The 24,437-nt window shown below is 42.4% G+C and overlaps 3 protein-coding genes and 22 non-coding genes across 27 annotated transcripts; 2 read left to right on the forward strand and 23 right to left on the reverse strand.

The window, feature by feature from the left end:
- Positions 1–1,172: 1,172 nt before the first annotated feature.
- vsig10 (V-set and immunoglobulin domain containing 10) lies at positions 1,173–7,155 on the forward strand. Of its 2 annotated transcripts, none has more exons than XM_031570754.2 (9): positions 1,173–1,628; positions 1,848–2,162; positions 2,729–3,040; positions 3,258–3,527; positions 3,824–4,108; positions 4,587–4,700; positions 4,901–4,913; positions 5,804–5,963; positions 6,089–7,155. In XM_031570754.2, exons 1-9 carry the CDS (start codon positions 1,580–1,582, stop codon positions 6,242–6,244), a joined length of 1,674 nt encoding a protein of 557 aa, XP_031426614.1. In that variant the 5' UTR covers positions 1,173–1,579; the 3' UTR covers positions 6,245–7,155. The 2 variants fall into 2 exon arrangements, with proteins under 2 accessions (XP_031426614.1, XP_031426615.1); XM_031570755.2 differs by having other exon boundaries at positions 1,180–1,628; positions 5,804–5,943; positions 6,089–6,258.
- Positions 7,156–7,296: 141 nt separating this feature from the next.
- On the forward strand, positions 7,297–10,960 carry wsb2 (WD repeat and SOCS box containing 2). 2 transcript variants are annotated; one of them, XM_031570756.2, is made up of 9 exons: positions 7,297–7,498; positions 7,697–7,868; positions 7,995–8,218; positions 8,456–8,587; positions 8,770–8,870; positions 9,078–9,274; positions 9,673–9,771; positions 9,923–10,039; positions 10,329–10,960. In XM_031570756.2, exons 1-9 carry the CDS (start codon positions 7,450–7,452, stop codon positions 10,528–10,530), a joined length of 1,293 nt encoding a protein of 430 aa, XP_031426616.1. In that variant the 5' UTR covers positions 7,297–7,449; the 3' UTR covers positions 10,531–10,960. The 2 variants fall into 2 exon arrangements, with proteins under 2 accessions (XP_031426616.1, XP_031426617.1); XM_031570757.2 differs by lacking the exon at positions 7,297–7,498 and having other exon boundaries at positions 7,851–7,868; positions 7,975–8,218.
- On the reverse strand, positions 10,585–17,219 carry rfc5 (replication factor C (activator 1) 5). Its single transcript, XM_012820351.3, has 11 exons — positions 17,067–17,219; positions 16,435–16,499; positions 16,197–16,333; positions 15,682–15,761; positions 15,362–15,435; positions 14,918–15,077; positions 13,750–13,831; positions 13,534–13,663; positions 13,050–13,127; positions 11,016–11,070; positions 10,585–10,919 (listed from the first exon to the last, which is right to left on the reverse strand). The coding sequence occupies exons 1-11, from the start codon at positions 17,111–17,113 to the stop codon at positions 10,820–10,822; spliced, it is 1,008 nt and encodes a 335-aa protein (XP_012675805.1). The 5' UTR covers positions 17,114–17,219; the 3' UTR covers positions 10,585–10,819.
- Positions 17,220–18,520: 1,301 nt separating this feature from the next.
- trnat-cgu lies at positions 18,521–18,593 on the reverse strand. The gene has a single exon. It is a non-coding gene; the product is annotated as a tRNA-Thr (tRNA).
- Positions 18,594–18,921: 328 nt separating this feature from the next.
- On the reverse strand, positions 18,922–18,994 carry trnat-agu. Its single transcript has one exon. It is a non-coding gene; the product is annotated as a tRNA-Thr (tRNA).
- Positions 18,995–19,145: 151 nt separating this feature from the next.
- trnat-cgu lies at positions 19,146–19,218 on the reverse strand. The gene has a single exon. It is a non-coding gene; the product is annotated as a tRNA-Thr (tRNA).
- A 155-nt stretch (positions 19,219–19,373) lies between these two features.
- Positions 19,374–19,446, reverse strand: trnat-agu. The gene has a single exon. It is a non-coding gene; the product is annotated as a tRNA-Thr (tRNA).
- Positions 19,447–19,597: 151 nt separating this feature from the next.
- Positions 19,598–19,670, reverse strand: trnat-cgu. The gene has a single exon. It is a non-coding gene; the product is annotated as a tRNA-Thr (tRNA).
- A 328-nt stretch (positions 19,671–19,998) lies between these two features.
- On the reverse strand, positions 19,999–20,071 carry trnat-cgu. Its single transcript has one exon. It is a non-coding gene; the product is annotated as a tRNA-Thr (tRNA).
- A 155-nt stretch (positions 20,072–20,226) lies between these two features.
- trnat-agu lies at positions 20,227–20,299 on the reverse strand. The gene has a single exon. It is a non-coding gene; the product is annotated as a tRNA-Thr (tRNA).
- Positions 20,300–20,450: 151 nt separating this feature from the next.
- Positions 20,451–20,523, reverse strand: trnat-cgu. The gene has a single exon. It is a non-coding gene; the product is annotated as a tRNA-Thr (tRNA).
- Positions 20,524–20,678: 155 nt separating this feature from the next.
- trnat-agu lies at positions 20,679–20,751 on the reverse strand. The gene has a single exon. It is a non-coding gene; the product is annotated as a tRNA-Thr (tRNA).
- Positions 20,752–20,902: 151 nt separating this feature from the next.
- On the reverse strand, positions 20,903–20,975 carry trnat-cgu. Its single transcript has one exon. It is a non-coding gene; the product is annotated as a tRNA-Thr (tRNA).
- A 328-nt stretch (positions 20,976–21,303) lies between these two features.
- Positions 21,304–21,376, reverse strand: trnat-cgu. Its single transcript has one exon. It is a non-coding gene; the product is annotated as a tRNA-Thr (tRNA).
- A 155-nt stretch (positions 21,377–21,531) lies between these two features.
- Positions 21,532–21,604, reverse strand: trnat-agu. The gene has a single exon. It is a non-coding gene; the product is annotated as a tRNA-Thr (tRNA).
- Positions 21,605–21,755: 151 nt separating this feature from the next.
- trnat-cgu lies at positions 21,756–21,828 on the reverse strand. Its single transcript has one exon. It is a non-coding gene; the product is annotated as a tRNA-Thr (tRNA).
- A 155-nt stretch (positions 21,829–21,983) lies between these two features.
- On the reverse strand, positions 21,984–22,056 carry trnat-agu. Its single transcript has one exon. It is a non-coding gene; the product is annotated as a tRNA-Thr (tRNA).
- Positions 22,057–22,207: 151 nt separating this feature from the next.
- Positions 22,208–22,280, reverse strand: trnat-cgu. Its single transcript has one exon. It is a non-coding gene; the product is annotated as a tRNA-Thr (tRNA).
- Positions 22,281–22,608: 328 nt separating this feature from the next.
- Positions 22,609–22,681, reverse strand: trnat-cgu. Its single transcript has one exon. It is a non-coding gene; the product is annotated as a tRNA-Thr (tRNA).
- A 155-nt stretch (positions 22,682–22,836) lies between these two features.
- On the reverse strand, positions 22,837–22,909 carry trnat-agu. The gene has a single exon. It is a non-coding gene; the product is annotated as a tRNA-Thr (tRNA).
- Positions 22,910–23,060: 151 nt separating this feature from the next.
- Positions 23,061–23,133, reverse strand: trnat-cgu. Its single transcript has one exon. It is a non-coding gene; the product is annotated as a tRNA-Thr (tRNA).
- A 328-nt stretch (positions 23,134–23,461) lies between these two features.
- trnat-cgu lies at positions 23,462–23,534 on the reverse strand. The gene has a single exon. It is a non-coding gene; the product is annotated as a tRNA-Thr (tRNA).
- A 155-nt stretch (positions 23,535–23,689) lies between these two features.
- trnat-agu lies at positions 23,690–23,762 on the reverse strand. Its single transcript has one exon. It is a non-coding gene; the product is annotated as a tRNA-Thr (tRNA).
- A 150-nt stretch (positions 23,763–23,912) lies between these two features.
- trnat-cgu lies at positions 23,913–23,985 on the reverse strand. The gene has a single exon. It is a non-coding gene; the product is annotated as a tRNA-Thr (tRNA).
- A 329-nt stretch (positions 23,986–24,314) lies between these two features.
- trnat-cgu lies at positions 24,315–24,387 on the reverse strand. The gene has a single exon. It is a non-coding gene; the product is annotated as a tRNA-Thr (tRNA).
- Between the last annotated feature and the right edge of the window lie 50 nt (positions 24,388–24,437).

The following is a 24,437-nucleotide window of genomic DNA, read 5'->3' on the forward strand; positions in this document are numbered from 1 at the left end:
GTACCAAAGGAGTGGAGGTAGTGTGCAGTAATGACTACCCTCACTTACTGAGCAGTCTTCCAATCATTACCTAAAGCAAACATAATACACACATACAAATGCTTAATACAACCTTAATACATCACTAAAACTGGCTCACACATAATATGACATAACTCATCACCTTACAGCTGGATAACTGTCTGTTTTGTAGGCTGGTCTCTATAGTCTTTCAGTCAGGACTAAAGGAGGGCCTTTGGAAAGGTTTACTGTAAAAACAAACATAATACACACGTACTAATGTTTAATACAACCTTAATACACCACTAAAACTGGCTCACACATAATATGACTTTTGTTTTGTAAGAAACTCATTCCCTTACCATGTCCTATACACAGAAACACATGAGACCTCAGGTCGGCCACTATCATTTGAGCACCTGTCCAAAAGCTTGTGCAAGTCTGGGTCATAAAACAATTTCTAGCAATATGCCATTCTGGGTACAGGTGATGGGCTGGGGAGCAAGGTGAATGACAGAAGGATTAGTCAGGTTTGGTTTGAAATCTCTGGCTAACCGTTACATGCATAATAATGTAATCATTTGTTGTTGTTAAAGAGTAAATTAATGCTGCCACCACCTTTGTTAACCTGGTGTGGTCTGGTGCCACAGGCAAGAGGATATTAACCACAGGCATGTTACCATAGGAAAATATATTTTATTAAAGACATAATTCATTCCCACATTCCCAGACTAAATTCCCTCAGAGGGCATTCCCCCACTAAGCACAGACCGCCAACCCAAAGACACAGCACTACAAGTAAATAAAGAAACCCATTAACACTGCAGTGCACAATAAACTCAATAACTCAACAGCTCCCCTGTCTTCGCTGCGGTCAACACTGGTTGCGAACAGCATACTCCCCCGAGTGCTGTCTCCGCACATAATCTCTCCGTCCTGTTCGAGCGCTCACCGCCCCCTGTTGTGCACGTGTTCACATACATACTCGAACCCAGGCGAGCGTAATTCGTTTAGTAAAGGGTTCAGTTCCTCACCACAATAGTGTTTATATCATAGCGAGTAGGCTGTTTATATTACAGAAGTCTACTTTTTTTTACAGAAAAGTTGTTCTAGATAGGCCTAGTCATAAACTATAAAAACATATGTGAAACAAGCACAGACCGACACCTGTCAGCGGTAGCGTACTTGACATCTTTTCACTACAAGAAAACCAGGTGCTAGTGCACATATCCATGTTACCTTACCTTTAAGAAGGTAAGGCGTGGCCCGGTAAGTACACCTACGTTTCCGGGAGTGCGCCCGAGAGTAACCAGGTAGGTATGGAAGAAAAATCTCATTCGGCTGGTTTCGTTGAAACCAACCATCGTTAAAGCACAACGACTGCCACAGTGGCTTGAAGTCAACATTTCAACATGACTTTGCTATCACTCCCTGACGTTTGTTAATTCGGAATTCAATATTCAATCGAGATCATCCAGCGGTGAGGTCTACGTGAGGTGCACACATTCTCTGATGATCGCCGTGGAACCTTTTGTTCTGTTTCAAAAGAAGACCAAACCAAGCTAGTACTGATCCAACAATGAGATTAGTAGTTACATTTTTATATTTTGCATGTTCATGTCAAACAGGTAGGCCAAAATGCTACATAAACTTTACACACGTTTTTTAATTGAACCTAGCCTATGGAAATACTCTCGATTTATCATTAGATTACATGTTCTCACTAACTCATGACCTTGACTCTTCTATCATATAGGCAACACCATTTTCCATTTCTATATTTAATTTGTGAAGGTTTCTCCATTTTTATGACTCACTCCTCCTCCCTAATGCTTTATTTGTGAAAGGTGGTGCAGACCATGGGGGAGCACCTGAAAGTATCCTTGGAGAATTGGGTCACACTGTTACACTTCCATGCCATGACCTGGCTGTCACTGTTCCTCCAGCACTGACACAGTGGCTAAAAGATGGGAGCATTGTGGTAAAACGTAACCATTCTTCAGAACTAAGCCCTAGACTTGGTCACTTCACCATACTGGACAATGGCAGCCTGAATATTACTGGATTAATGGCAATTGATGAAGGATCATATGAGTGTGAATGCTCACTACAGGACACAAGCAAGGTTCACAATCATACTGGGGTGCACCTACACATCTTTAGTAAGTTTCCCATACTTTCTATCTGACAGTAGAATTTTATAATTCGTAGCAGGACCAGACAGGAGTGTCCTACAATGTTGCTTTTATTAAATGTATAGCTGAAACGCAGAGACTCAACACCAGCCAGATTGGATATGTGACGCTAGTAATCCAATCTGAAACTGGTTCTTCAGGATTGTTTGTTGTTTTAACCCCTGGCAGTGCTGATTGTTCTCACGGCTTCCTAGTGCATGTATGAAACTGACTGAGTTTGGGATAGCAGGAAACCGAGTTTGGGATGGCAGGATAAAATTTAATCACATGGATGGTATAGAAATGTTTCCTCTTTACTCTGCGATACTTTTGTGTTTGCCTGCAATCTCCAAATTTGATATGTGAGGATGAATTGACAAGGAGAGCGATCCCCCCCCCCCCCCCCCCCATTTTACCAAGTAGGTCTATGATGAATCCTAGGATTCTGTATGATTAATTCTAGAGGACTGTATAGGATATAATCTGAATACAACATGTACATGTGGTACAAGATGCAGTAAATATTTTACTTTAGTGCATTGTTCTCTATCCAGGTGGTCCAGACAAAGTGATCCTGGATATCTCACCTGTGGAAAAACTCCCAAATGGAACCCTGTATGTCCGAAATGACTCCACTGTTTATTTCAAGTGCTCAAGCCCCTCTATATCCTATCCATCACGGACGTTATCTTTGATGTTTGAAGGGGCCAGCTCAAACAAGGACACGCTTGTTTCTGGCAACGGATCTCTGATACAGTATGAGGAGCTGAACATCACGCCAAATAGACAAGGAGACCACAGCTGTTCAGCAGAGAATACCATATCTAAGAAGATAGTGACTGAGAGTCTACAGCTGCTTGTATACTGTAGGCACTCACCTTTTCTAATTTCACTTTATACCTTATGTGTCACTTACAGATTGTATAGGCTCACAGGTTTTATATTTAGATTGCATTCATTGCGGGCCATCTCCAGTGACCCTTGTTTAGCAAGTCGGGCAAGTTCACCACATGTTCCGAAGGGTCATCAATGCTTGTCATGCTCCTCTTTGTTTCATTCTTCCCCCCCCCCCCCCCTTTGTAGATCCACCGGAAAGACACCCAGTATGCACTTGGAGGATCCAGAGTAACTCCTCCAGCGTTCTTTTTAGTTGCAGTTGGCGTGGGGGTTACCCTGCGCCCACATTACAATGGGAGGATTTGACCTCAAAGGGGGTCGTGTTAAACTCTAGTGTAAACGAGACGTTGGAGGTAATACTCAACAGGAGTGTGTTGAGTGATGGGCATGAGCTTAAGTGCCAAGGGAAACATGTGATGAGTCAAGGTGATGAATACTCCTGCCACTTCACCCTGAGTAAGTCAAGAAGATGTCAAGATTTTATTTTGTTTTTGTATCACCGACCTTAGGGGCCAAGATCTAAAGATTCACTTTCACAATACTGTTTATGCATGGATTTTTGTTACATGTCTATGGAATGATTTATAGCAGATAAGTGACGTCATTGAAGTCATTGAATATGTTGCGTTGTTCTTTCATTAATCTGATCAGATTTGAACATGACAGTAAATTCCTTGCTCTGTTTTAGGATTTGTTTTTCATACACTGTTAAGTTGTTAAATTCTATTTTCCACACGTTTATGGTTTCCCAGAGACTCCATACCCTGAAGGGGAACCACTGGTGACGGTGGTAGAAGGTAGCAATGTGACACTGACCTGCATTGAGAAGCAATCAATCCCTCCTGCCAAAACCATATGGCAGAGAACTGTTGCACACAAGGACATTAAACTTGGCTCCAAGTATGTCATATCTGAGCAGGGGCCCACATTTAGTCTGACCATAGTGAACATCACCAAAGACGACGAGGGCACATACTTCTGCAGGAGCGAGAATCCCATCGCTGTCCGCGAGTTAGAGGTCTATCTTACAGTAAAGTGTGAGTATATTCTGTGGGGATATATATATGTTAGCGGTCTACCTTACAGTAAAGTGTGAGTATATTCTGAGGGGATAAATACATTCGAGGTCTACCTTACAGTAAAGTGTGAGTATATTCTGTGGGGATAAATACATTAGAGGTGTACCTTGTAGTAAAGTGTGAGTATACTCTGGGGGATAGATACGTTGTTTATCCAGTGTGAACTGCAAATGTAACGGAGTCCCATGATGCTGTTATTCAAAACTGACAAAAATGATTATGAAGCTCAGTTCATGTTATTAAGTAGTGTGTCGAGAAAAACTGAAGTAATGCTTCTGAAATAATAGACAAAGAAACAGAATTATTGCCCTGCAAAGGATATTATTATTTACTTTCCATAGTGTGACAAGAGTGTCTACTGCAGATGTCAAATTTACCTTGGCAACAGAAGTGATTTCTGTTTTTTTTTTTTTTTTCATTTCTGTATTTTAAACAGCGTCAGTGTCCTACACTGGTGGGATTGTTGGCACGTTCTTGTCTGTTCTGATTCTCGGAGCTGGGATTTCCATCGGAATGGCTATATACTCAAACCGCCACAGAATTTGCTTGGGTAGGAAACTGAAATGCTGCTGCTTCTAATAGTTTGTGTTTTTAAGGAAATGTATCTTTAATTATTAATATGTTTGTAATCTTACATGAGGTTAGTACAAATATAATAATTCAATATACCAACTGGATAGGTGACACTCTCTTACAATGAAAAATAGCTTTTGTGTTCATATTTTACATCTATTTGTTTTTCTATTCTAGGTTACCATTTTGGGTGAGTAGTCGACATACCATCGACATACTTTGTTGTGTAATCATGGGACATTATAACATCATAACATCTCTCAACAATGGAAACATTTTACCATTTAGTTTATTTTTGTAAAAAAAAAATTAAATATCTATCTAACCAGATAAAGGAAATCCAATGACATCTACACTGACCTTGCTCCTCTGAGGCAGAAGGACATTTAAAATCATTATGGAATTGAATGTGGTCTTGTATGGTCCTCTCAGTAATTGTTCTGTCCATTCAAGGATGTGTATGGATTTATTACAGAAGATTTAAAGCTAAAGTGTGATTTGAGTCTTGAGGCCATATTCAGGAGGGTGGATAGCTGCTTTCTGAGCTGCATTCTTCAGTGTTAGGTCTGCATAAACACTTGAACTAGCTACATATTAGGACATCAATTAGCAAGTAGTAAAATAGTATCTCTCTGCTTACATGGAGTAAAGCCTTCTTCAATGGGAACATTTGTTCTGTGTTTATGCATAGACAGCACACTATAATTACTGCAAGTAGATTAAGCTAAAAGGCCCTGTTTGGTCTTGAGAGCAGCTCAGGAGGTGCCTCTGAAAGCAGGTAATGAATGTAATACAATAAGGAAATCAGTGAATCAATACAATAAATAAATCAGAGGGCTGCTTAACCAGCAGCAACAATTTGATAGTGACACAACCTCGTTCTTCCATCTAAAGCTTATCAAATGGCAAGGTGTATTGTGCTACCACATAATCAAACCACAAACCTTCCGCTAGCCTTTGTCCAAATAGCCGTGGTGATACTTTATCAGTGCCTGGTCCAAAGCCTATTTTTAAAATCAAACTGCCAGCAGTTATGTGTGTACATCAGTCATTCATAACAAATGAAATGTATTGTATAAGTTTCCTGACAGAAGAAAGGAATGATGTGCTGAATCTGGTGGAATCAGATGATGAGATATTTACAGAAGCAGTGCCCAGGTTACCCGTTTTGCCAAATGGACACTCCACGACACTGGTAGAGATTCACCGGATCCCATCCAGTAAGTCCAGACCACCTGAGGTAACCTGGTATCCCATAAACAAATAAAATCATATAATCAGTATAAGTATTCTCTACTGCATATCTGAGGGCAAACTCAATTTGGAATGTCTGTCAGTTATTTTACACACTGACTTGTTTTACAGATGATCATGAAGATCTGGAAAACACAGAGGCAACTCAAGAAAACCAAGACACTATTATTGTGGCAGAATAGAAGATTGCAGAGTTACATTTTAGATATTGTAAATATTTCTGTGGACATATTGCCAATACTTCTTTCTGAGCAGTTTGTGAATTGATTACTATGGAAACTGTAGCCTTGATGTAGGCCTACTTTTATTTTGCTTTTCTTTTTTAAATTATTTTAATAGCAGTAGCCTAAAGATGGCCAATATGAGTTCAAGGTGGAATCTCAGGAAACATTTTTTTTTCTTTTATGTAAAAAAAAAAAAAAAAAGAACCTAGAAGTAGTCTAAGGTTGAGTCCCTTGGTGCCTATGGTGCCTTGGTGGCCTGAAACAGGCCTAAGAATTCAACCTTGTAAAACTGCAGGAAAACTATTGTAATGTGATCACTACAGTAGAGATGGGTGGTTTTCATAATGTGCCTACTGTAATGATGTATAGATGTTTGATATGTTTGTAAAATGTCAAGAACAATTATATTTAGACCTATACGTTATGTTTTTGTATTCAGTTTTGCTGTTATGATTGCAATAGTATGTGCCATAGTAATTAAAGCAATACTTCTTGGAATACCTAAGTTACCAGGTTTCGCTTGGATTTAGTTGTTCTGACTTAAATATCTGTTCTGAGAAAAATTATTCATAGATGGTGAATCATTGTGCCATAGTAATTAAAGCAATACTTCTCAGAATACCTAAGTTACCAGGTTTTGCTTGGTTTTTGTTGTTCTAACTTAATTATCTGTTCTGAGAAAAAATATTCATAGATGGTTCTTGAGTGACTTAATGGGGTCTGGATTATGTATTATTCTTTGACTGTGGTTTGTATTGATCAGGACATTTCTAAATAGAGGAGCACCATAAAATGAATCTGCTCCTGTCATAGTTGCTGGTGCAGAAGAAAATTGTTGTAGTATTTAATGTGGTCATTATTTTCTTATTTTCATAACGGTGGTTATATTGAAGATATGAATGTCATAGGTGACTATTAAACTGAGAAAGTTTGTATCTTCCGAACCTTCACTTACTGACTGCATGACAAGGGGGGCGTGAAAGCCAAAGCCAAATCGCTGTTTCAAACAAACTGTAAAAAATTAACAATGCAGGCATGTGTGAGATACCGACATGACATAACTATTTCCGGTATTTCAGGATACAATGTCACGTGGGCAGCCATGTTGACGAACATGACTAACATTCGGTTGCGGAAATGCTTTAAATTCTTACACCAGTATAAATGTCACTCGCTCTGAATACTTTAATTGTGTGTGTTATGCGTTGTTCTGTTATCCTTCACCAGTGCGACCAGTAAGACGACGTCATGTGTGACTTGTTTCTTCCTGACTGCCCGATCGATAACGGCACAAAAGGTAACTTGAGGCTGCCGAGAGCTGCTATGACAGGGCTACTCAGTTGGAACATGTAGGATTGTTTAGACTCTGTATGCGTGACATTTCTAGCCTACCTGACGCCACACGAATGGCGCCATCGTATATTAATCATGATCGGCTCTTATCATCTCGTTATATCAGTTACCTAAATGTGTGTATTAATCATGTGGTTACCAGGAGTCTCGGATGGATTGGTTGAGCAGCTCAGACCCGTACATCCCCAGAGTTTGAGAGGTACCGCTGGCTGTGAGACATGGAGCGTGGATTTTTCACCTGGAGGATCACTTTTCGCTTGGTCTATGGGTTATGGCGTCGTGAAGGTGCTTGCATGGCCCCTGCCAAATAGCGAGTATGTACAGTATGTCGTCAATAAATTACAACATCGTGTATGAATACACTGCAACGTTATATGGTTTGGAAAATATGAGGGCAATGCTTACTCACTGTTATATTAGAATATTTCTATCTATTGCAGAGAAGGAGGAGACGATGTTCGGGATGCCCAGCTAACCGATAAAACCTCAGACAGGACTTTGAATTGTGGCCATACTGTTTGGGGGTTAGCTTTTGGACCCCGTCCAAGGAAGCGTCCTGGTGCAACCAGCCACGCCTCTTATGAACTTACCGAGGATGTCCAAATGTTGTTTCTTGCCACAGGTCTTAATAACGGCATCATTAAGATCTGGCGCGTGTCAACCGGTGAGACATTAGACTCTATGATTAGAGAAACATCGCTGTGCACGATGCTAATTAAATTAGCATTAGCCAATATATCAGTATTGCAGTTTAATTTATAGAGGGAATTTTCTTTAAAATGATCAAGAAAACTATTTTACAGTTAAATGGTAGTTTTACATTAATGTCCAAGAAACAACCTTGACCGACACACATTTGGAAGACATGATTTCTATTATTCTGTATATGGTTATTCTACAGGTGAGGCACTTTTTGATCTGAAAGGACATCAGTCTGTTGTCAGGGAATTGGTCTTTACTCCCAATGGAACTCTAACACTTGTGTCTGGCTCTCGTGACAAAACACTGAGGATATGGGATTTAACAAGCACAGGTAAGCATGATTTCCATCAGTCTTTCTTTAACAATCAGCCAATGTCCCCACAGAAATACATTTGTTACACGTAAAATATGGTTTCTCACTATGGAACATTTCAAGGCAACCATGGCCACATCTGCTTCTGACTATGTAAAATTAAGAGTTGTTTGAAATGTTACTGTCTATATCTTTTTCAGGCAGAACATGCCGTGTGTTGTCAGGCCACAGAGGTTGGGTTATTTGTTGCAGGGTCTCTCCTGACAGCAGCATGATTGCATCAGTCTGCAGCTCAGACAATGTGAGTGGGTTAGTGAAACATCTCTTAGAGTGACATGACATGCTTATTATGTAAAGAGATCTCAGCAAAGGTACAACCCCTACAGGAAGTGCCCCATCTATCCCGCAGGTCATGCTTTTAAATGTGACAGGTGAATGAGCAAAAATACTCGAAAAACTGACCTAACCGCCCTCTCTCTCTCTCTCACACACACACTTTCTATAACAGAGAGTGTGCTTGTGGAGTCTTCGGTCCTACACCTTCATAAGGCACCTAGCGTTCACCAAACAGAGCGCTATATCATCCTGCGACTTCTCCCCAGACGGAGCTGTGCTGGCAGTGGGCTCATATGGCCTTCACAACTCCGCTGGCTGGAGGGTGGATCTCTGGGACCCGTACACTGCTGAGCTTCTGGTAACACTCGAGTAAGGAGTCCTCTTTTTACTGTGCAAACCTCAGGCTGCAACTTTTTCGCAGGTCTAAAAGGTGGAGTACGCAATTCTAAAAGAAAAAGATACTCTTCTAGCTGTATGCGTTCTGTGTGTGCGTGCCCCCGTCCCCGCTTGGTATAGTCCTGGCTCTGTAAACGGGAAACAAAGTGGGTCGGACCAAGCTATACACTATTCCAGCCAATCAACAACATTGCCTTAGGAGCACTGAAGGGAGCAGTGTATTTGATTGTTGATATTTGAACTCAAAAGTCTATTGAGGAGTCCCCTTTAAATGCCATGGGTAACAATGTAGCAAAACCCTTGTTTTCATTAGCAAGGATTTTGTTCCTCTGCATGTAAATATGACGTGTTGCTGTGCGTTTGTGCTTTAGGGACTGTTGTAGCTGTGAACCCTTTATGAATTCCAAAACAATCAAGACTCTGTGCTTTTCCCCTGATGGACTGTTTTTGGCTCTGGTCGTAGACCACAGGTGAGCTATGTGTATACACTTAACACCATCTTACAGTTTTTACATACAATTAATCATTTTAAAATTATAAACATTTCCTGTAACTGAGGAGTGGCATTCTGCTGGTATTGATGCTCTACCTGACTAATGTTCTGACTAATCTTACAAACAGAGCTCTAAGACTCTGGGAACTGGGTCAGAACACTTTCATGATGGAGACAGACCTGACCACATTCCACAACGAACTGTGCTGCACTTTTCATCCACAGGAGGGCATCATTGCCACAGGGTAACTTATAGCATTCTAAAAAAGATAGCAAGTAAATAAAATAACAAAACGTAGAATTTTAAATGCAACTAGCAAGACAAAAATCATTTGCTGTTTTCCCATTTGCATTTCTGGCATCTGACAAACAATTGGGACATTTAGAAGAATTAAAAGATTGTGTCGGAGTGTATTAATTTTCCATTGAGCCTGGAGAATTATATACATATTGTGATTCTTCAAAAGCAGTTGGTTTTATAAACATGACATATTGTGCTTCATAATGCAGTATTAAGTATGGCTTTCTCTGCAGGACAAGAGATGGCCATGCCAAATTCTGGAGAGTAAAGCCCATGATCCCCAGCCTTAGCCACCTGTGTCGCGCCGTCCTACGCTTCTCAGTGTCAACTCATCAGATGAAAGCCTTTCCCATTCCCCAGAAGCTTCTGGAGTTTCTCACCTACAGGGACACCCCTAAGAGACAGAAGACCTACTGCAGGGCCCACTGTAGATGATGATGGTGATGATGAAGATGCTGTGGATATCACTGATGATACAGACAACAGTCGCAACTTACAAAAGTGTCTATTTATTTCCAACTTGTAAATGTATTTATACATATGTCCAATTCTGTGAATATTTTGTTCAAGGTGTAACTAGTTGTGTTCTGCTTTGTGTGTTCAAGTGCGTATTTGGAAGAGTGATGTTTAAAAACAAAACACTTTAAAGCTCACAGGTTCACAGCCAAGAACCCTCAAAGGAGATCAGGAGGATCAGATGATTAGTCAAGCCGGTGTGTCTGTTTTATGATGCCTCACTGACTACCATGTCTCTCACTGCTTGAAAAGCTCCAACCATTGAGCTCAGCTGAATCTTCTCACTGGTTCCCGAAGCCAGTCGATACCTTAAAGAGAAAAGCACAATAAAAGTTTGATATTAGACAAACTGAGTCACTTTATGGTGTATTGGGGGGAGAAAACATGAATAAAAATCCACTCACTCAATGTCTGCCAACTTGATGAGCAAGCCCATTCGAATAGTAGGAGGAAAGTCAACTGCAAAGAAAACCATTCATAACTGTGATTGTCATGTACACAACACAATTACGGTAACTTTTTCAAGGCAGTCAGTCCCACATACAGTATATTGCCACATTATTGTTTGAATTCCTATCTAAACTCAACAGGTTAGACAACCTTTTAGTATAGTGTCATCACAGGATGTTGATGACCGACTGTTTCATCATAGCTGGCGTGCAAATACCTGACAATGTACATTTCTTTTCTCAGGACAGAGTCATAGGGAATCTTATAAATTACACTAGGCATAAAAATATAATAAATCAGGGACATTAAACCAAATGCATCAGTTGTTTAGAGGCAATCAGAATAGCAAGTAGATGTAACACACTTGTGCCCAATTTACTTTACTGGACAACCTCAATCTGGGGGGTTACTGCAGCAACACAAATATATTTATATATATGGTTTTGTGGTTATACCACATAAAGTTAAATTAACTTAAAATGAACGCAAGTGTTTGTGTTTCTATTAGGGCTGTCAGCGTTAACGCGTTAATCTATGCGATTAATGCGGCCGCGATTAACGCGATAAAATATTTTAACGCAGTTAACGCAACTTTAAAAAAATAATAATAATTTAATTATTATTATTTTTTTTTTTTTACTTTAGTTTAGTTTAGTTAGGGCTGTGTAGGCTACGGTTAACTCGCCTTGCTCCTATATTGATGTCAGGTGAAAACTTATGAGTGAAACAATAATACACAAGAAACGAAACACAGCAAGTTACTATTAGATTCATTACACCAAGAATCAGAGCAACAACAGATTACAACACAGCTGGCTAATAAGTGCTAACGTCTGCCACCAACTGGGTAATGAATGAATGGTGTGCTAACGGTCACATATTAGATCTAAATTATCTAAATTAATAATAATTACATTTTACGTTACAACGAACTAACACAGTTCATAGAATTTAAACATAGGTCACTTAAATATATTTATCACAGTGTGAGAAAGCATAATTTAATAGAGTCTTACTAGACATGTGCGTTACTAACTGTCACAGTTGTCAAAGTAAAAGTCTGTCAACAGAAATAAATACAATAGTGTGTGCGTGCAGGGATGGATTACCGAACGGGCTGAACGGGCCCAGGCCCAAGGGCCCCTGAGCTCAGGGGGGCCCTAAACCAGAGCCTCTGGGTGAAGTCGCTGTTAGGAACTTTGCTTGCTGTCAATTGTTTTTAGACTTTGTATTTGTTAATATCAGAAGTGGCTTAAATGTATCTCTTATTTGTGGTTGGAAGCCGTGTATTTTGTTACACGTCCTGACCAATGGTTTCATAATCCGTCCATGTGTGCGTGTCCATAGCAACAATACACTACAACATGAAACATTAAATCACTTCAAGCAATATACATTTGCTGACCTAAATAAGATGCTATTTGTTTTTACTTAAGGTTATTTCAATAATTGACCATTTTATGGGAGCGATGAGGGACAGGTGGGGCTTGAAAAGCCCCCCTTGTTCAAAGTGGGGAATGACAGAAAAAGATTGAGAACCACTGTGGTAGTTGAAGATGGAGAGAGCTGAGGGATTGTTGGGCGGAAAGTCTCTGTTTAAGAGCAAAAATGACGGAACAATCGACAAAACTGAAGTTGTATGTAGCATTTGTCAAGCTGAATTTAGCTATCACAGAAGCAGCTCGTCTTTAAGTTATCACCTTAATACAAAGCACATTAACGTACGATTTACCGTCGAATGTAATCCATTTGAATCCTTATGCATTCCTTTGTGTCCTTTAATGAATAATTAACTGAAAATATAATTTGGAACACCAGGGCATTTCTTTAATGTAGACTTGCATATAAATAGCTGTATGTAAGTATTGGTCAAAATCTCTGTGCTGGGTACAGTTTTCTTGGATAACCATGACCATCCATGCTTAAGGGAATCTGACAGATGCCCTTCATTAAGACCGTAAGAACAGAGTGGCTGTATAATGTCTTACCTCTGTGTACTAGAAGATGGACTTCAGTCAAGATGTCGTGCAATGCCAGACCTTTCAGTGTTTTCAGTTGAAAAATTACTGGGGCCACAGTCAAAGAAAACAATCTGCAGTTTAACATTTGTCCACAACAATGCAATTACCTTTTAAGAGAGTTAAAAGGTTCCTGAATAGCATTAGCACCAACATATAGTAATGTATTTAATAACTGTTTACTGTACGATTAGTAATAAGGGTACAGGACATTGAAAGAACAGAAGTCTGAAGAAAATTAAGTTGCATGAGTTTCTTGCCTTGCAATAAAGCTTCAAATCAATAATTTACTGTTATAACTTCTTTGCATCTGATCAAGAGCTACAACTGAACAATGATGGGGAACCCTGGATAGGAAGTGACTGGTAAGGATCTGGGCCTAATGTGGCGCAGAGTCGTTCTAGAGTCACGGGCAACTTGCTACTACCACTCAGTGGAGTTTGGAAAAGGATACAGTTGTACGCCGTGGTGAAATCCTTGTTCAGTGACCAGTCGAGGATGTTGGCAATGTCTGACCTGAGAGGGTGTCCAGTGCAGGTGTACACAGAGTCCTCCGTTACCTTCCCATAGGCCATGCTGGTGCTCTAATGAACCAACCAACCAAAACAAAGCTTGTCAGTTTGAGCCATAAAGAGAGAGATGCAAAGCCTGCTGGACGCGTGTGTCGCACCTGTAAAATATTCAGAGATCGTCTCATGTCTCCTCCCGACAGGGTCACAAGAGCCTTCATGCCATCTGGTGATACATCCACCCTGTGGGACAGGAAAGACACATAGTGCTCAGTGACTCAGAAAGAGATGGGAGGGTGTCTCTTCATTCATTCAGGCTTTGGGCGCCCTGAGACAATGACAACTGTTAATGGTACTGAATTATTGAATTAAATTCATTCATTCATTGACTGTCTTTTCTTTTCATTTCGAGTGCAGTTTGTGCTGCAGCAGACTGTTCATTTAAAATATGTTGAAATTCTCATAAGGGCTCAACCAATATTTCAGGAAATTAGGCAGCGCTAGACATAACATCTAATCAAACACACATATACTACTCACATATACTAACCATCAGTAAAGCCATTGGGCATCATTCACAAACTGTCCTCAAAAATGTCTTTCTAAAACCCACTTAAGACAGTTTTCAGAAAGATTGTAACATTGACCACTGTTTTCTCATTTGGGATTTGTACTCCGGTACGATCAGAACCTACGCGCACTCAAGAGCACACTATCGCACTCAAGAGCACACTATCGCACATTTGAGTGCTGACATGTTTCTGGAAAATAATTGTTATTTGCGTTTTCAATTCTACAGATTTATAGTATTTAAATTACAATTTCAAGTTGTATCATTTATAAAAAAAAAATGTCGACGCTACTAAATATGACAGCTCCTTTGCTGTTCACTTCCTGCAACAGTACCTCACTTCCTTCAGCACTACTACTGTGTTTTTCTTAAGTTTGGCGTCACCATCTTTAGATTTTCATTTGGGCATTCTTGACTTGACTGCAGTGTCATGCCCTTGTATGGGGATTGGTGGGGCATTTACCTAATGCTAATAAGGAAGAACTGACACTTGCATTCAATTTACAATGGGATTCATCAGACACAGATACCAACAATTCTGTGGTTGTAGAACACATCATGAATCTGATGTAGACTTTCCTTAGGACCTCTCTCAAGAACAAATTTAAAAAAACAACTTAGGAAGGTATTGGTGAATGACCAAGTCCATGATGGTCAAGAGAAGTGAAATCTTGTCAAATGTTTCATCTTTCTGTGTAAAAAAAAAGTCATGTTAAGTCTCGCTTTTCAAAAGTCCACAGTAGTCTCTGGACACTCACTGCTCTTGCCGGATGACATACTCCAGCCTAGGAATCATCTGGTCCTGGGACAGTGGGCCAAAGCGGAAACGGGTGCATCGGGACTGCAGGGCAGGGATAATCTTCGACAGGTAGTTACAGATCATGCAGAATCTGGTATTTTCTGTGAACTTCTCAATGACTGAAAACAAGAACAAGGAGGAAAAGTATATCATCCTTTTTAGATTGAATAGCCTGCAATGGATAAAAAAAAAGGAAATAAGTAAATCTAAGAATTGTCACAATTCAGCCTCTCTTTATTACTGTCAATAATTTGAATCAGGCAATTGTTCTGCTCATAAGCATAATTTAAAAATCAAAATCCCCAAAAGAGGAGGCCATAGTTGTTGAGAATGGCCAATACTGGTGGTTCACATCTAAGCCATTTGGTGCACAGCAGGTAGGCAGGGGGTAGCAGATGGTTACCTCTCCTCAAAGCATTCTGGGCATCCTGGGTCATAGCATCAGCTTCATCTAATATCACCAATTTGAATCCCTTCCTATAAAACAGAAATAAATAAGAAATAACAACAAAAACAATAATAATAACAACAACATTGCAATCAACATAATAATAATAACCAACGTAGTAATAATAATACTTTTAATAAGAACAAAAAAACAACAACCACAATAATAATAATAATAATACTAATACTAATAATACAGTCCCACAATACTACTGCTACTAATAATATAATAATATATGGCCCCGCAACATGAAGGAAACGAAGATATGGTCTCACTTGAAAATGGTTCTGGTGCTGGCGAAACTCAAGATTGGCCCCCTCACAACATCAATGCCTCTGTCGTCTGATGCATTAAGCTACCATAAAAATAGAAAGCAATTCACTTATCTGTATGTTCCTCTTCAGCTTGGGTGTGCTGTATAGCATTTAATAGCTTACAATCTTTTGGATATGTATTAGCTTTAAGTAAATATTCAAGAGAGGTTTATGATGGGGTTTGAAATCAGGAATTAACTAGGTGTTATACCAAGTTAAGACATAATTTATCCAGATTAACCCACATAACGGTAACACGCATATATATATTACATAACAGTGACAATTCTACAGATCTATTTTCCTTAAAGCTAAATATTTCCCTAAGGCTACATATTTAATTCCATATATCAAATCCGTACATTGACTATGAGCATTTTTATTACTGTATAACCACACAAACTTTCCAGAGCACATATTTATTTACATCTTTGAATCTGTGTCCCATCACAGTTACTTGATTTAAAACACCCTACCTCAAGAACCATGGAATTGAACTCTTTTTCTTTGTAAAGTTGTTTAGCACAGGCCAGAATGGTTGATGTTTTCCCTGTTCCAGGAGGTCCATAGAAGAGCAAGTGGGGCAGCCTTTCCTCACTTATGAACTTCTGGACTGAAACAAACATTTAGCACACGCCTTAAAAACACAACACCATCAGTAAAGTGAACTATGAAGACCTACAAGCACCAGTGCGAACAACATGCCAGACTTACGTGTGCTTAGAATATCTTTGTGGGAGATCAAGTCATCAAGAGTCTGAGGTCTGTACTTTTCCACCCTGCGTCAGAAAATACAGCGTTTATATATTATGGGGCATAATGTTTCATAACAGCCCACAACAAATGTTGCTTTAAGTGTCTACAAATACGGTTAACTGAAACTCCAACCATATGTTTTGAAGGGAATACATTTCGTCACTTTAATTCATTTCAGGCAGCAGAACATGATTTACCAACTTTAGTAGGAAGCAGCAACTCCAGGATACAACTAGGTATAGCAGACTGCTGTACAAAATAAATCCCTGCCAATTTAGCGGACTATTAAATGACAAATAAGTCATCTGAGGAATCGCAAGACATTACCAGGAACAGTATGCCATTAACTTTATTACAAGACTTTAAATATCCAGGCTGCAATGTATTCTCTTGAAAATCCAACCCTTAACGTATATCTGTTTTACGTGTGTGCAGTGCAGCAAAACACTCGCTGCATGGTAGCATTCACAGCAGAACTCTAAAGCTAACTAACGTAAGCTAACACTAACTATGCTAAGTGAGAATATATAGCCCTCCACGAGTTCTCCGAACAGCTACTCTTTGAATCGTGTAATGTAATGTTAACATACCAGGGTAGATTCCTTGATTCTAAAGGTACTTTGCTGGTTGATGTCATTTCAATGCGTTTGATACGTTCCTATATGTGCATATGTAACAAAACTTCCGAGACCCGAATATTGGCGCGCTGAGTGATTTCACAAGAACGCGAACTAGTTCACAACAGGCTAATATCCAATCAAGTTAAGGTAATGCAGTATGGGCTGGCTTTAAAGCGGAAATGACGCAAATAAAATGTTTCAACGACTCGGGCATGTTCGTACAGATCTTCAGAGCTCCGCAAAACAAAGGTCGAGCTTCTGTTTCAACCACAGTTTCAGCACCAAAGAAACAAACATAGACTGGTAAATAGAGGAGAGCTCTAGTCCCTAGTCTTATCTTGTAATCCTAAATAAACAATTAATGGAGATTTTGTGTTAATGACAGAAAACTAACAAGACACAAGACAATACCTTGGATATGTTGTCAGGTGCCATATGGTAGAGGTTGCAGATTAAGATTGTGACAAAACAGCTTTCACAATTGGCCACGGACTAATGCACCTGCGATTTACTTATTTATAGCCTCTTCTTTAATGACCATCTTGCACACCTGGGTGAGGTCCTCAAGAGAATAAAGGTAGTGGACTGAGGCTGAACACAAGGAAGTGCCACCTAGCCCGGGACCGTGTGGGGTAGAGTATCAGGCACAACTAATGAGCTCTCAGGCTATAAGACCCTTCCAGCAGGTGGCTGCCAACATACTGGAGCTGCTTATGCCATTCCGCAGTAAAAGATATCCAGCTCCCAAAGCATCAAAGGGATTTTGTCATTGAGTACCATATTTGATTTACACATACACATGTGTACATAGACCACAGCCACGTATGGACGCACACACTCTCTATCATTCTTTCTGTCTCTTTCTTTCTCTTTTGGAATAAAGTTCTCTGGCATTGTATGCGACAAAAAGAAACATTCAACTGCTACTGGAAATAGGTCAAGTAGTATAAGTGCATTTTGTCCCAACAACCTGCAAAAAATTCTCCCCGGTGACTATGAACATTATCCACAAATTACCTACTCCTAGAGCAGCTCAACAGACGGCACAAAGCTTGAAATGTCTTGAATTTGCAGTCCGTTTCCTACTAATGGGAGAAGTCACTATGCAGAATGAAAAGATTTGATAGTCGCTTAAGAGCTCACTCAGAACCCTTGCAGTTCACATGATGGTTGTTGTAAAACTGCAGTGCAGACCTCAGGCTGCAGTGAGGATTGAACTCACTACCCCTAGTTTACAAGACCAGTGCTATTGCCACTGAGCTATGAAGCCACAAGGTTGCAGCTTTTGGGTCCGAAAATATTGTGTTCCTCTGTTTTGTGGTGCCAGAGGAGAGAGCTTGTGCCACCTACAAGCCTCGAGCGAGAGTTGAAATCAGGCACAGTTGTTCAGGTGATGGTTGCCGTAAAACTGCAGCGCAGACCACAGGCTCCAGTGAGAATTGAACTCACGACCCCTGGTTTACGAGACCAGTGCTCTTGCCACTGAGCTATGAAGCCACAAGGCTGCAGCTTTTGGGTATGAACATCTGGTGTTCCACTGTTTATGTGGTGCCAGAGGAGACAGTGTTTGCTCCTCAAGTGTTCAAAAAGCAGCAAGAGCCACATCTAAACGCTGAGTCCAGGAAAGCCCCCTTCGGGTAGGTCATCAGACATAGGAATTGCCACAAGTTAGGACAGAAGCTAAGGGGAACATCACAGCCAAACTAGGACAAGATGTCGGCATGGCATGCTCTACTTCAAAGACCACCTACAAGCCTCGAGCGAGGGTTGAAATCAGGCACAGTTGTTCAGGTGATGGTTGCCGTAAAACTGCAGCGCAGAGCACAGGCTCCAGTGAGAATTGAACTCACGACCCCTGGTTTACTAGACCAGTGCTCTAACCACTGAGCTATGAAGCCACAATGCTGGAGCTTTAGGCTACGGAAATCTGGTGTTCCACTGTTTATCTGATTCCAGAGGAGAGCGCTTTTGCCACCTACAAGCCTCAAGGGTTGAAATAAGGCACAGTTTTTCACGTGATGGTTGCCATAAAACTGCAGCGCAGACCACAGGCTCCAGTGAGGATTGAACTCACGACCCCTGGTTTACGAGACCAGTGCTCTTGCCACTGAGCTATGAAGCCAGAAGGCTGCAGCTTTTGGCTACGAAAATCTGGTGTTCCACTGTTTATGTGATTCCAGAGGAGAGAGCTTTTGCCACCTACAAGCCTCGAGCGAGGGTTGAAATCAGGCACAGTTATTCAGGTGATGGTTGCCGTAAAACTGCAGGGCAGAGCACAGGCGCCAGTGAGAATTGACCTCACGACCCCTGGTTTACTAGACCAGTGCTCTAACCACTGAGCTATGAAGCCACAATGCTGCAGCTTTAGGCTACGGAAATCTGGTGTTCCACTGTTTATCTGATTCCAGAGGAGAGCGCTTTTGCCACCTACAAGCCTCAAGGGTTGAAATAAGGCACAGTTTTTCACGTGATGGTTGCCATAAAACTGCAGCGCAGACCACAGGCTCCAGTGAGGATTGAACTCACGACCCCTGGTTTACGAGACCAGTGCTCTTGCCACTGAGCTATGAAGCCACAAGGCTGCAGCTTTTGGGTATGAACATCTGGTGTTCCACTGTTTATGTGGTGCCAGAGGAGACAGTGTTTGCTCCTCAAGTGTTCAAAAAGCAGCAAGAGCCACATCTAAACGCTGAGTCCAGGAAAGCCCCCTTCGGGTAGGTCATCAGACATAGGAATTGCCACAAGTTAGGACAGAAGCTAAGGGGAATATCACAGCCAAACTAGGACAAGATGTCGGCATGGCATGCTCTACTTCAAAGACCACCTACAAGCCTCGAGCGAGGGTTGAAATCAGGCACAGTTGTTCAGGTGATGGTTGCCATAAAACTGCAGCGCAGACCACAGGCTCCAGTGAGGATTGAACTCACGACCCCTGGTTTACGAGACCAGTGCTCTTGCCACTGAGCTATGAAGCCACAAGGCTGCAGCTTTAGGCTACGGAAATCTGGTGTTCCACTGTTTATGTGATTTCAGAGGATAGAGCTTTTGCCACCTACAAGCATCGAGCGAGGGTTGAAATCAGGCACAGTTGTTCAGGTGATGGTTGCCGTAAAACTGCAGCGCAGAGCACAGGCTCCAGTGAGAATTGAACTCACGACCCCTGGTTTACTAGACCAGTGCTCTAACCACTGAGCTATGAAGCCACAATGCTGCAGCTTTAGGCTACGGAAATCTGGTGTTCCACTGTTTATGTGATTCCAGAGGAGAGCGCTTTTGCCACCTACAAGCCTCAAGGGTTGAAATAAGGCACAGTTTTTCACGTGATGGTTGCCATAAAACTGCAGCGCAGACCACAGGCTCCAGTGAGGATTGAACTCACGACCCCTGGTTTACGAGACCAGTGCTCTTGCCACTGAGCTATGAAGCCAGAAGGCTGCAGCTTTTGGCTACGAAAATCTGGTGTTCCACTGTTTATGTGATTCCAGAGGAGAGAGCTTTTGCCACCTACAAGCCTCGAGCGAGGGTTGAAATCAGGCACAGTTATTCAGGTGATGGTTGCCGTAAAACTGCAGGGCAGAGCAAAGGCGCCAGTGAGAATTGAACTCACGACCCCTGGTTTACTAGACCAGTGCTCTAACCACTGAGCTATGAAGCCACAATGCTGCAGCTTTAGGCTACGGAAATCTGGTGTTCCACTGTTTATCTGATTCCAGAGGAGAGCGCTTTTGCCACCTACAAGCCTCAAGGGTTGAAATAAGGCACAGTTTTTCACGTGATGGTTGCCATAAAACTGCAGCGCTGACCACAGGCTCCAGTGAGGATTGAACTCACGACCCCTGGTTTACGAGACCAGTGCTCTTGCCACTGAGCTATGAAGCCACAAGGCTGCAGCTTTTGGGTATGAACATCTGGTGTTCCACTGTTTATGTGGTGCCAGAGGAGACAGTGTTTGCTCCTCAAGTGTTCAAAAAGCAGCAAGAGCCACATCTAAACGCTGAGTCCAGGAAAGCCCCCTTCGGGTAGGTCATCAGACATAGGAATTGCCACAAGTTAGGACAGAAGCTAAGGGGAATATCACAGCCAAACTAGGACAAGATGTCGGCATGGCATGCTCTACTTCAAAGACCACCTACAAGCCTCGAGCGAGGGTTGAAATCAGGCACAGTTGTTCAGGTGATGGTTGCCATAAAACTGCAGCGCAGACCACAGGCTCCAGTGAGGATTGAACTCACGACCCCTGGTTTACGAGACCAGTGCTCTTGCCACTGAGCTATGAAGCCACAAGGCTGCAGCTTTAGGCTACGGAAATCTGGTGTTCCACTGTTTATGTGATTTCAGAGGATAGAGCTTTTGCCACCTACAAGCATCGAGCGAGGGTTGAAATCAGGCACAGTTGTTCAGGTGATGGTTGCCGTAAAACTGCAGCGCAGAGCACAGGCTCCAGTGAGAATTGAACTCACGACCCCTTGTTTACTAGACCAGTGCTCTAACCACTGAGCTATGAAGCCACAATGCTGCAGCTTTAGGCTACGGAAATCTGGTGTTCCACTGTTTATGTGATTCCAGAGGAGAGCGCTTTTGCCACCTACAAGCCTCAAGGGTTGAAATAAGGCACAGTTTTTCACGTGATGGTTGCCATAAAACTGCAGCGCAGACCACAGGCTCCAGTGAGGATTGAACTCACGACCCCTGGTTTACGAGACCAGTGCTCTTGCCACTGAGCTATGAAGCCAGAAGGCTGCAGCTTTTGGCTACGAAAATCTGGTGTTCCACTGTTTATGTGATTCCAGAGGAGAGAGCTTTTGCCACCTACAAGCCTCGAGCGAGGGTTGAAATCAGGCACAGTTATTCAGGTGATGGTTGCCGTAAAACTGCAGGGCAGAGCACAGGCGCCAGTGAGAATTGAACTCACGACCCCTGGTTTACTAGACCAGTGCTCTAACCACTGAGCTATGAAGCCACAATGCTGCAGCTTTAGGCTACGGAAATCTGGTGTTCCACTGTTTATCTGATTCCAGAGGAGAGCGCTTTTGCCACCTACAAGCCTCAAGGGTTGAAATAAGGCACAGTTTTTCACGTGATGGTTGCCATAAAACTGCAGCGCAGACCACAGGCTCCAGTGAGGATTGAACTCACGACCCCTGGTTTACGAGACCAGTGCTCTTGCCACTGAGCTATGAAGCCACAAGGCTGCAGCTTTTGGGTATGAACATCTGGTGTTCCACTGTTTATGTGGTGCCAGAGGAGACAGTGTTTGCTCCTCAAGTGTTCAAAAAGCAGCAAGAGCCACATCTAAACGCTGAGTCCAGGAAAGCCCCCTTCGGGTAGGTCATCAGACATAGGAATTGCCACAAGTTAGGACAGAAGCTAAGGGGAATATCACAGCCAAACTAGGACAAGATGTCGGCATGGCATGCTCTACTTCAAAGACCACCTACAAGCCTCGAGCGAGGGTTGAAATCAGGCACAGTTGTTCAGGTGATGGTTGCCATAAAACTGCAGCGCAGACCACAGGCTCCAGTGAGGATTGAACTCACGACCCCTGGTTTACGAGACCAGTGCTCTTGCCACTGAGCTATGAAGCCACAAGGCTGCAGCTTTAGGCTACGGAAATCTGGTGTTCCACTGTTTATGTGATTTCAGAGGATAGAGCTTTTGCCACCTACAAGCCTCGAGCGAGGGTTGAAATCAGGCACAGTTGTTCAGGTGATGGTTGCCGTAAAACTGCAGCGCAGAGCACAGGCTCCAGTGAGAATTGAACTCACGACCCCTGGTTTACTAGACCAGTGCTCTAACCACTGAGCTATGAAGCCACAATGCTGCAGCTTTAGGCTACGGAAATCTGGTGTTCCACTGTTTATGTGATTCCAGAGGAGAGCGCTTTTGCCACCTACAAGCCTCAAGGGTTGAAATAAGGCACAGTTTTTCACGTGATGGTTGCCATAAAACTGCAGCGCAGACCACAGGCTCCAGTGAGGATTGAACTCACGACCCCTGGTTTACGAGACCAGTGCTCTTGCCACTGAGCTATGAAGCCACAAGGCTGCAGCTTTTGGTTATGAACATCTTGTGTTCCACTGTTTATGTGGTGCCAGAGGAGACAGTGTTTGCTCCTCAAGTGTTCAAAAAGCAGCAAGAGCCACATCTAAACGCTGAGTCCAGGAAAGCCCCCTTCGGGTAGGTCATCAGACATAGGAATTGCCACAAGTTAGGACAGAAGCTAAGGGGAACATCACAGCCAAACTAGGACAAGATGTCGGCATGGCATGCTCTACTTCAAAGACCACCTACAAGCCTCGAGCGAGGGTTGAAATCAGGCACAGTTGTTCAGGTGATGGTTGCCATAAAACTGCAGCGCAGACCACAGGCTCCAGTGAGGATTGAACTCACGACCCCTGGTTTACGAGACCAGTGCTCTTGCCACTGAGCTATGAAGCCTCAAGGCTGCAGCTTTAGGCTACGGAAATCTGGTGTTCCACTGTTTATGTGATTTCAGAGGATAGAGCTTTTGCCACCTACAAGCATCGAGCGAGGGTTGAAATCAGGCACAGTTGTTCAGGTGATGGTTGCCGTAAAACTGCAGCGCAGAGCACAGGCTCCAGTGAGAATTGAACTCACGACCCCTGGTTTACTAGACCAGTGCTCTAACCACTGAGCTATGAAGCCACAATGCTGCAGCTTTAGGCTACGGAAATCTGGTGTTCCACTGTTTATGTGATTCCAGAGGAGAGCGCTTTTGCCACCTACAAGCTCAAGGGTTGAAATAAGGCACAGTTTTTCACGTGATGGTTGCCATAAAACTGCAGCGCAGACCACAGGCTCCAGTGAGGATTGAACTCACGACCCCTGGTTTACGAGACCAGTGCTCTTGCCACTGAGCTATGAAGCCACAAGGCTGCAGCTTTTGGGTATGAACATCTGGTGTTCCACTGTTTATGTGGTGCCAGAGGAGACAGTGTTTGCTCCTCAAGTGTTCAAAAAGCAGCAAGAGCCACATCTAAACGCTGAGTCCAGGAAAGCCCCCTTCGGGTAGGTCATCAGACATAGGAATTGCCACAAGTTAGGACAGAAGCTAAGGGGAATATCACAGCCAAACTAGGACAAGATGTCGGCATGGCATGCTCTACTTCAAAGACCACCTACAAGCCTCGAGCGAGGGTTGAAAATCAGGCACAGTTGTTCAGGTGATGGTTGCCATAAAACTGCAGCGCAGACCACAGGCTCCAGTGAGGATTGAACTCACGACCCCTGGTTTACGAGACCAGTGCTCTTGCCACTGAGCTATGAAGCCACAAGGCTGCAGCTTTAGGCTACGGAAATCTGGTGTTCAACTGTTTATGT

The sequence above is a fragment of the Clupea harengus genome, chromosome 7 (assembly GCF_900700415.2).
Source record: "Clupea harengus chromosome 7, Ch_v2.0.2, whole genome shotgun sequence".
Lineage (NCBI taxonomy): Eukaryota > Metazoa > Chordata > Actinopteri > Clupeiformes > Clupeidae > Clupea > Clupea harengus.